Here is a 10661-nt window from a genome sequence, read left to right as displayed (position 1 = left end):
TCTGCATGTGGAGTCTCAATTTGGTGTTTGTCCCATTTTGTGAATTCTTGGTTGGTGAGCAGACCCCAGACATCACAACTATAAATAGGCAATGGGTTCTATAACTGATTCAAGTATTTTTTGCCAGATCCTAATTGGTATGTTCCTTTTGATGGCATAGAAGGCCCTTCTTGCCTTGTCTCTCAGATCATTTACAGCTTTGTGGAAGTTACCTGTGGCGCTGATGTTTAGGCCTGGGTATGTATAGTTTTTTGTGTGCTCTAAGGCAACGGTGTCTAGATGGAATTTGTATTTGTGGTCCTGGCAACTGGACCTTTTTTTGGAACATCATTATTTTTATCTTACTGAGATTTACTGTCAGGGCCCAGGTCTGACAGGTCTGTGCAGAAGATCTAGGTGCTGCTGTAGGCCCTCCTTGGTTGGGGACAGAAGCACCAGATCATCAGCAAACAGTAGACATTTGACTTCAGATTCTAGTAGGGTGAGGCCGGGTGCTGTTGACTGTTCTAGTGCCCTCGCCAATTCGTTGATATATATGTTGAAGAGGGTGGGGCTTAAGCTGCATTCCTGTCTCATCCCACGGCCCTGTGGAAAGAAATGTGTGTGTTTTTTGCCAATGTTAACCGCACACTTTTTGTGTACATGGATTTTATAATGTCGTATGTTTTTCCCCCAACACCACTTTCCATCATTTTGTATATCAGCCCCTGATGCCAAATTGAGTTGAGAGCTTTTTTGAAATCAACAAAGCATGAGAAGACTTTGCCTTTGTTTTGGTTTGTTTGTTTGTCAATTAGGGTGTGCAGGGTGAATACGTGGTCTGTGTACGGTAATTTGGTAGAAAGCCAATTTGACATTTGCTCAGTACATAGTTTTCACTGAGGAAATGTACGAGTCTGCTGTTATTGATAATGCAGAGGAATTTTCCAAGGTTGCTTTTGACGCATATCCCACGGTAGTTATTGGGGTCAGATTTGTCTCCACTTTTGTGTATTGGGGTGATCAGTCCTTGGTTCCAAATATTGGGGAAGAGCTAACGAGGATGTTAAAGAGTTTAAGTATAGCAAACTCTTTAACATCTCTCTCTCTCTCTCTCTCTCTCTCTCTCTCTCTCTCTCTCTCTCTCTCTCTCTCTCTCTCTCTCTCTCTCTCTCTCTCTCACTCTCTCTCTCTCTCTCTCGCTCTCTTTCTCACTCTGGGACTATCAGTAATGGCAGCAATCAGTCTGAGATGGTGGCTTGTCAGTAGAGAGAGAGAGAGAGGGAGAGAGAGAGAGAGAGGGGGGGGAGAGAGGGAGAGATAGAGTGAAGGAGGGGAGAGAGGGAGAGAGAAACACAGAGAGAGAGGGAGAGAGAGAGAGACAGAGGGCGAGACACTAATAGCATGTCATAGCTGCCCTTGGTCCTCACCTCTAAGATCAACTCACTCACGTACTCCGACACAGAGAGAAAAAAAGAGAGGAAGAAATGAGGGGAGGACAGCTCATAGTAATGGCTGGAATGGAGTCAATGGAGTGGTATCAACCACATGGAAACTACGTCTTTGATACCATTCCATTTACTCCATTCCAGCCATTATTATGAGCCGTCCTCCCCTCAGCAGCCTCCACTGGGAAGAGTGAAAGGGAGAGAAATGGGGAGAGAACTGTGACCTCTGATTGGAACATTCACCCTCTTTGTCTTTTCTTGTCTAACCTCACCTTCTCTGTCCTCACTAGAGAAAGGAAGAGATGGAGGGGAGAGACTCAAAGGCTTGTGTGGGACTAGTGTGTATGTGTGTGTGTGTGTAAACAAGCTTCAATAATGCACAATGGAATATGCTGGGGGCTCTCTCCCCTTCCTGCCTGCTCTCCTCTTCTGGGAGTATGTCTGGAAAATGACTTAGTTGAGTTTATATATTTTATGTGTCTATTTACACTGGATTAGTTAGTTACTATGCTGCTTTGATAGTCAGGTAGGAATTAGCTGAGATCTGATCTACACTGTTCATGGTGTATATATGTCCATAAGTGTGTGTGTGTGTGTGTGTGTGTGTGTGTGTGTGTGTGTGTGTGTGTGTGTGTGTGTGTGTGTGTGTGAGCGTGAGTGTGAGTTTGAGTATGTGTGTGTGTGTGTGTGTGTGTGTGTGTGTGTGTGTGTGTGTGTGTGTGTGTGTGTGTGTGTGTGTGTGTGTGTGTGTGTGTGTGTGTGTGTGTGTGTGTGTGTGTGTGTGTGTGGAAAGGCAAATTAATGAAGACAGTGATGGAAAGAGAAAGAAATGGAAAGTGAGAAAGAGAGAGAGTGAAAAACAAGAGAGCGAGAGAGAGATGGAAAAGAAGGGGACTGGAGACAGTGAAGGAAAGAGAAAGAAAAGGAAAGTGAGAAAGAGAGAGAGTGAAAAACAAGAGAGTGAGAGAGAGATGGAAAAGAAGGGGACTGGAGACAGTGAAGGACAGAGAAAGAAAAGGGTGATAAAAATGGATAAGGAAAGGAAAGGAGAGAGTGAGAGACAGAAGGGAAGGAGAGAGGTATACAGAGAGGAATGAACTAGCTCTCTTTAGCGTTGAGTATTCTGTCCTGCAGTCTGTCTTCAATCTAGGAAGGTCATTGAGGTCAGGCTGTCTGTAATTCTCTCTCTCTCTCTTTCTCTCTCTTTTTCCCTCTTCTCTCTTCCCCTCTTCTTCTCTCTCTTTTTTTCTCTCTCATTTTCTTAACCTTTTCTAATCTCTCTGCATTCTAGGTGCCCCAGCATGTGAGCTCTTCTCTCCTTCAGATTCATAGAAGACGAGAAGGAGACATGGGGGAAGGAGGGCAAAAGGAGAGAGTGACAGAATGAAAGAGAGAGAGTGAGAGTATGAAAGAAAGAGGTTTTCCGGTCCTTCTCTAGTCTCCTCAGCCAAGACTCAGCATGGAGTGGCATCATTGACCAAAGCACCGGCACTGCCAACTCTCTCTCTCTCTCTCTCTCTCTCTCTCTCTCTCTCTCTCTCTCTCTCTCTCTCTCTCTCTCTCTCTCTCTCTCTCTCTCTCTCTCTCTCTCTCTCTCTCTCTCTCTCTCTCTCTCTCTCTCTCTCTCTCTCTCTCTCTCTCTCTCTCTCTCTCAATTCAATTCAATTCAAAGGGCTTTATTGGCATGGGAAACATGTTTTTACATTGCCAAAGCAAGTGAAATAGACAATACACCATAATGAAATAAACAATCATAAATAAAGTAAACATTACACTCACAAAAGTTTCAAAGGAATAGAGACATTTCAAATGTTATTATGGCTATGTACAGTGTTGTAACAATGTGCATATAGTTGAAGTACGAAAGGGAAAACAAATAAACAGATAAATATAGGTTGTATTTACAATGGTGTTTGTGCTCCACTGGTTGCCCTTCTCATATAGCAACAGGTCACAAATCTTGCTGCTGTGATGGCACACTGTGCTATTTCACCTAATAGATATGGGAGTTTATCAACATTTGATTTGCTTTCAAATTCTTTGTGGGTCTGTTTAATCTGAGGGAAATATGTGTCTCTAAGATGGTCATACATTTGGCAGGAGGTTATGAAGTGCAGCTCAGTTTCCACCTCGTTTTGTGGGAAGTGGGTACAAAGAGAGTCAGGTCTGCCTACGGTGGCCTCTCCCAATAGCATGGCTATGCTCACTGAGTCTGTACATAGTCAAAGCTTTCCTTAATTTTGGGTCAGTCAAAGTGGTCAGGTATTCTGCCACTGTGTACTCTCTGTTTAGGGACAGATGGCATTCCAGTTTGCTCAGTTTTTTGGTAAATTCTTTCCAATGAGTCAGGTAATTATATTTTTGCTTTCTCATGATTTGTTTGGGTCTAATCGTGTTGCTGTCCTGGGGCTCTGTTGGGTCGGTTTGTGTTTGTGAACGTAGCCCCAGAACCAACTCTCTCTCTCTCTCTGTCTCTGCCAACTCTTCTCCACAACCTTGGCCCCTTTGTTTGTTTATTAGTTCATTCAGAGAGTTGAGGTAAAAGAGAAGAGCTGAGTGAATCTAAAACCAGTTAGAGTACTTCACATTGTCTCAGACACATCCTGGTCTAAAAGGCCCAGTGATTTGAATGGCTTTTTGTGAAACTAAAACATTTGTCAGTGTCAATGTGCATTTGATTACTTTTTTGGGAGGCCTAAATGTGAAAGGGCTGGACCTACTATTATATATCTCTCTCTGTGTGTCTGTCTGTGTGTCTGTCTGTGTGTCTGTCTGTCTGTCTTTCTCTCTCTCTCTCTCTCTCTCTCTCTCTCTCTCTCTCTCTCGCGCTCTGTGTGTGTGTCTTTCCATCAGAGTGTGTTGTAGACTCACAGCTGGTGAGAGCCTCAGGAGAGACTGGCATCATCCCTGACCATGAGCTCTGTGAAGGACAGACACACACACACACAGCCTGGGGCCTGTCAGGGTCTATTGAGTTCCTCTGATGTGTATGTTAACCACATAGTGAATCTGAGAGAGGAGATGAGAGGAGACAAGAGAGTTCCAGATCCAACGGTATACGTTACTGTAGTGATCTTAGCAAACAGTGACAGTGCAACGCCCTTTGCGGGTCTCCAACCCCGGTTTCCCAGCCCATATAGGCAGACACGCTAACCACTGCTCCAATAAAGGTTAACGATTTAAAAGCCTACCGAGGCAAGGTTCAGTACAACACAATAGTCAGTAATATAGTTGTGTGAGTGATGATTTAGTAATATACTGTAGTGATCATAGCTGTGCCCCCAAATGGCACTCTATTCCCTTCATAGTTTACTACTTTTGACCAGAGCACTTTGACTAGAGCATTTTGACCAGAGCACTTTGACTAGAGCACTTTGACTAGAGCACTTTGATTAGAGCACTTTGACTAGAGCACATTGACTAGAGCATTTTGACTAGAGCACTTTGACTAGAGCACTTTGACCGGAGCACTTTGACTAGAGCACTTTGACCAGAGCAATTTGACTAGAGCACTTTGACTAGAGCACTTTGACCAGAGCATTTTGACTAGAGCACTTTGACCAGAGCATTTTGACCAGAGCATTTTGACCAGAGCACTTTGACCAGAGCACTTTGACTAGAGCACTTAGACCACTTTGACCAGAGCACTTTGACCAGAGCACTAGTGGATCAGTCAGTCTATGCTAACAGGCATCAATCGTATCAGGCATCAGGCATCAGGCATCAGGTCTCCTCCAGTGTTGGTTTGGGACTGCTGCTATAGTCAGCCTGGCTGCCATACCACTGACTAACCAACTACACTAGGGCTGGAGGAAATGACTGTGGTTCACACACACACGCACATACACTCACACACACCCAAACGCACAGCCACACACACGCACATACACTCACACACACCCAAACGCACAGCCACACACACGCACATACACTCACACACACCCAAACGCACAGCCACACACACGCACATACACTCACACACACCCAAACGCACAGCCACACACACACACACATACACTCACACACACCCAAACGCACAGCCACAAACACTCACAAACACTCACACACACCCAAACGCACAGCCACACACACACGCACATACACTCACACACACCCAAACGCACAGCCACACACACGCACATACACTCACACACACCCAAACGCACAGCCACACACACACACATACACTCACACACACCCAAACGCACAGCCACACACACGCACATACACTCACACACACCCAAACGCACAGCCACACACACTCACAAAGAGATTAATGCGGTTCCATTGGACCGCCCTGCTCCGGGTGAGAAAAGCAAGATCGGTGTTTCCTGTGACCTATAAGTGAAGATTAATTCCATGTTTCAGTAAAGGGTCTACCTCTTTAAACTGAATAAGAGGGGGGATTCTAACTGACTCAGACGGTTCTATAAACACCATGGAATGCATAGACAGAGACACACACACTTAAGGCCCTGCTGCGAGGTGCGCTGGTGTTCATGACTTAAACTCCTCTTTTACTGCAACTAGAGGAAAAAATCACTTTCTCCTGAGTCATCTTTTCCAGTCAGGGCCTCCCTCCATCTCTCTTTCTTTTCCTCCCTCCCTCCATCTCTCTTTCTTTTCCTCCCTCCATCTCTCTTTATTTTCCTCCCTCCATCTCTCTTTCTGTTCCTCCCTCCATCTCTCTTTCTTTTCCTCCCTCCATCTCTCTTTCTTTTCCTCCCTCCATCTCTCTTTCCTTTCCTCCCTCCATCTCTTTATTTTCCTCCCTCCATCTCTCTTTCTTTTCCTCCCTCCATCTCTCTTTCTTTTCCTCCCTCCATCGCTCTTTCTTTTCCTCCCTCCATCTCTCTTTCTTTTCCTCCCTTCATCGCTCTTTCTTTTCCTCCCTCCATCTCTCTTTCTTTTCCTCCCTCCATCTCTCTTTCTTTTCCTCCCTCCATCTCTCTTTCTGTTCCTCCCTCCATCTCTCTTTCTTTTCCTCCCTCCATCTCTCTTTCTTTTCCTCCCTCCATCTCTTTCTTTTCCTCCCTCCATCTCTCTTTCTTTTCCTCCCTCCATCTCTCTTTCTTTTCCTCCCTCCATCTCTCTTTCTTTTCCTCCCTCCATCTCTCTTTCTGTTCCTCCCTCCATCTCTCTTTCTTTTCCTTCCTCCATCTCTCTTTCTTTTCCTCTCTCTCTCTCTCTCCTTTCCTGAGTTTGAAAGATTTTCCAGCTTCTGGATTTTGGCAATGTGTGTGTGTGTGTGTTCAAGGGTGTAAGGGTGTGTTTGTAGGAAGGGAGTAGAGTGTTTGGGCTGCAAGAGGGATAATGTGTGTGAAGGGCAGTAAATGGGTGTGTGCCATGGGAAAGGTATGAGAGAGAGAGAGAGAGAGAGAGAGAGAGAGAGAGAGAGAGAGAGAGAGAGAGAGAGAGAGAGAGAGAGAGAGAGAGAGAGCGCCAGGGCAGTGGAATGAGTTTACAGGGCCCAGGAGAGTAGATAGGAGTCAATGGACCACAGAAAGATAAATATTCCACAGCTATGACCATACCCAGAACCAAACATGTCCTCCCCTCCCCTCTCCTACCTACTGTATTAACAGACAGTATGATAGTCGTGTTTGAGTAGTCCTGTATTGTAGCTTTGCTGAGGCAGAATTCCCTCTAGAAGAGACGCATTTGAATGAAAGATCACAGCTTTAGACCCTAGCCTCTGCTTTGATCAAGATTAAAATGCCATCGAGAGAGATAGATAAAGAGAGGGGGGATGAGATGGGGGGAGCGAGAGAGAGATAGAAAGAGAGAGACAGGAGACAGGAGACAGGAGACAGGGGAAAGAGAGTTAGAGAGATGGGGGGTAGAGAGAGTGTCACTAAAGAGAGAGAGGAGAGAGAGAGAGTCAGTGAGAGAGGGGGAGAGCGAGAGAAAAAGTGACTAAAGAGAGTGAGGAGAGAGAGAGAGAGAGAGAGAGAGTCAGTGAGAGAGGGGGAGAGCGAGAGAAAAAGTGACTAAAGAGAGAGAGGAGAGAGAGAGAGAGTCAGTGAGAGAGGGGGAGAGTGAGAAAAAGAGTGACTAAAGAGAGAGAGGAGAGAGAGTCAGTGAGGGGGAGAGTGAGAGTGCTGTGAGCTTTAAGGATATCCTAATGCCTCCACCACAGTAAGCCTCTCTGTCTCCCCAAACCATTTTAAATGCCAGAGCAGACATAAACACGGCCCTTCACACAGGGCTCAGAGGGGTTAGGGGTCCTGTGACTGAAGGCAAATCACGACATTAGAGATATGGTAGAGAAAAGAGGACTTTCAGACATAGGGAGTTATACTGACAACACCACCTCGTGTTGTATGTTACAGCATGTGCTAGCATTACTATGAAAACACGCCATTTGAAAGTATTCCTATGATTAATGCTACCAGCTCTCACAGTCTCGCGTCAGAATTAGACGTCCATCCATGTTTCTCAAACATCAAATTTGGAAGTTGTTCCAAACGTCAAATTTCAAAGTGTTTAAGGTTTAGTTTATTCATTAACTCAGAATTGTTAAGGTTAGGGTTAAATTCAGGCATGAACTCCAAATTCTCAAGGTTAGGCATTAACTCTGAATGGTTAAGGTAAGTGTTAAGGTTTGGGATAGGCTTAAAAAATATATACAAAAAAACAACTTTCTATCGCTGGATTCAAACTCTTGGAATCAGAGGCAGATGCTTACGCCCATCCGCAATCTGCCATCCCCGTCCACAACACCCTAGCAAAACACTCACTGTTGCCCCTAGTGGCCGGATTCCACGTCATCTCCTGATATCCTCAGACATGGATGGACGTCGAATACTGACTTGTGTCACGAGTGACCTGGCTGGATTAATGATGGGTTGGATGTCTGTGTGTGTGTGTGTGTGTGTGTGTGTGTGTGTGTGTGTGTGTGTGTGTGTGTGTGTGTGTGTGTGTGTGTGAGTGTGTGTGTGTGTGTGTGTGTGTGTGTGTGTGTGTGTGCCCTTGGACACTTCTGAAGACAGTTTAATTGCCTGAGTGGAATTCTCTGTAGGATCACAGCTACTTTATAAATAGCCATAAGGAATGCTGGAAAACGTACAACCAGAACCTGTCAACCAGGAGCACAAACATTCTCCTTTCACTGCCACAATCAAGTCTTGCCCCTGGACTTTCCAACCATAAAACTTTCATAGATAAACAATACAGATGTAGGCTCTTAATTTGAGCCAGTTTGATACACCAGGAAAATAATCCTGCAGTAACAGGAAATGTGAATTATTATGTGGGTTATAATTCATGTAAATTTTTTGTAGGGGTTGATAAATTTTTCGTTAGGGCAAATCAAGTCTGAAATTTTAAAGTGGAAATTACAAACTTTAGAAGCCTTTTTAAACCTTGAATACACTACAAGTTTAAATTCTCAGCAACAAAAGATGGATTTAATTAAGATCCTACATCTGTAAGTGTGCATTCCAAATGGCACCATATTCCCATTTTAGTGCACTCCTTTTGATCAAGGCCTATAGAGCTCTGGTCAAAAGTAGTGCGCTATATAGGGAATAGGGTGCCATTTGGGACGCAGATTATAATAATAATAATAATAATATGCCATTTAGCAGACACTTTTATCCAAAGCGACTTACAATCATGCGTGCATACATTTTTGTGTATGGGTGGTCCCGGGGATCGAACCCACTACCTTGGCGTTACAAGCGCCGTGCTCTACCAGCTGAGCTACAGAGGACCAATGTCTAAACATTGATCTCTCTATTGGAACGTAAGACGAGAGCCACACTGTGTCCATGTAGTCAGACAGAACCTGTGTTAGTTTGAGTCCCAGACATCTTCTTTGTAAATATTGATGTATCCTCTGAGAGGATGACTTGAGGGGAGAGTACAGAGGAGGTCCCTAGTAGTTAAATGTGTTGATTAGTATAAAATCGAATAGCTTGACACACACACAATCATGTACACACAGGCACGAATGTACGTACACACACACTCACTGACACGCACACACACACGTACACAGACACACACACACACGTGTCTCAGCTTGCCTGGCCCGCTAATCATGGCTACGGCTATCACACTGAGCCGGCTTACAGACACACACAGAGCGGAAGGCAGGCTGCCACTCCGCATGTACAGATCAGAGGTGAGTAAACAAACTTACACACACACACACACACACACACACACACGAAAGATCACAGTCCAATCCTAACCTTTTAACCATTAGGGGAAACCTCTACCTACTACAAGATAGTATAGATACAAGTTAGCATAGATACACACACACAAACACACACACAAACACAATATACACACAGCCACATACACACGCACACATACACATACACACACACACACACACACACACACACACACACACACACACACACACACACACACACACACACACACACTAGCAAGTGATCTTACCTGGAGAGAGATCTCCCTCACTCTGCTCCCCTGAGTCGGAATCCATTTTCTCCTCCTAAACTCTGGACAGAGAACCTCTTATTCTCTCTCTCTCTCTCTCTCTCTCTCTCTCTCTCTCTCTCTCTCTCTCTCTCTCTCTCTCTCTCTCTCTCTCTCTCTCTCTCTCTCTCTCTCTCTCTCTCTCTCTCTCTCTCTCTCTATCTCCCTCTCTTCCACAGCGAGTTAGCTATTTTCCCCTCTCTCTCTCTTTCTCTCTTTTTTTGTTTCTCTCTCTCTCTTTTCAGAGGCGGTGAAGCTCTCCTCTCTGGCTAGAACACAGCAGCTAAGTAGGGAATAGCTGTGACTGGCTGAAAGCCCTGATTTGCTGAGCTCTACCTCTTTTGCTCTTTATTTTTCTCACTTTCTTTCTTTCTCTCTTCTCCCTGGCTCCCTCCCTCACTCGCTAACTGTGCTGACTCCTTCAATATCTCTCTTCTCTACTTTCTCCTCTACTTTCCTCCTCCCGTCCCTCCTCCCTCCGTCATTCTGGTCAGTCCCTCCCTCTCTCGCTCTCTCCCTTTCCTTCCCTCCCTCCCTTTCTCTCTGTGCTGTCACTCTCTTGCGCTCTCCCTCAGCGCTCTCTATATCTGTTTTTATTTTCTGTCACACTCTCTTTCTCTCCTCCTGCGCTCACTCTCTCCCTCTCTAGAAGTGCTATCCCCCTCTCTCTACATGAAGTATCTCTCTCTCTCTCTCTCTCTCTCTCTCTCTCTCTCTCTCTCTCTCTCTCTCTCTCGCTCTCTCTCTCTCTGAGCATTAAGTTGTGGGTGTGTTTCACTT

The 10661-nt window shown here is 45.1% G+C and overlaps 1 protein-coding gene across 1 annotated transcript in view; it reads right to left on the bottom strand.

The window, feature by feature from the left end:
• LOC311111623 (tumor necrosis factor alpha-induced protein 8-like protein 3) overlaps nucleotides 1-10320 on the bottom strand; it is a 32642-nt gene extending 22322 nt beyond the window's left edge. The window contains exon 1 of the mRNA XM_084154395.1: nucleotides 9843-10320. Coding sequence (XP_084010521.1) covers nucleotides 9843-9888 — 46 coding nt within the window. The 5' untranslated portion in view covers nucleotides 9889-10320. The remainder of the gene's footprint in view (nucleotides 1-9842) is intronic.
• Between the last annotated feature and the right edge of the window lie 341 nt (nucleotides 10321-10661).

This window comes from Coregonus lavaretus (assembly GCF_964263955.1).
Source record: "Coregonus lavaretus genome assembly, chromosome: 37".
NCBI lineage: Eukaryota > Metazoa > Chordata > Actinopteri > Salmoniformes > Salmonidae > Coregonus > Coregonus lavaretus.
This window is presented reverse-complemented; position numbering and strand designations above follow the sequence as displayed.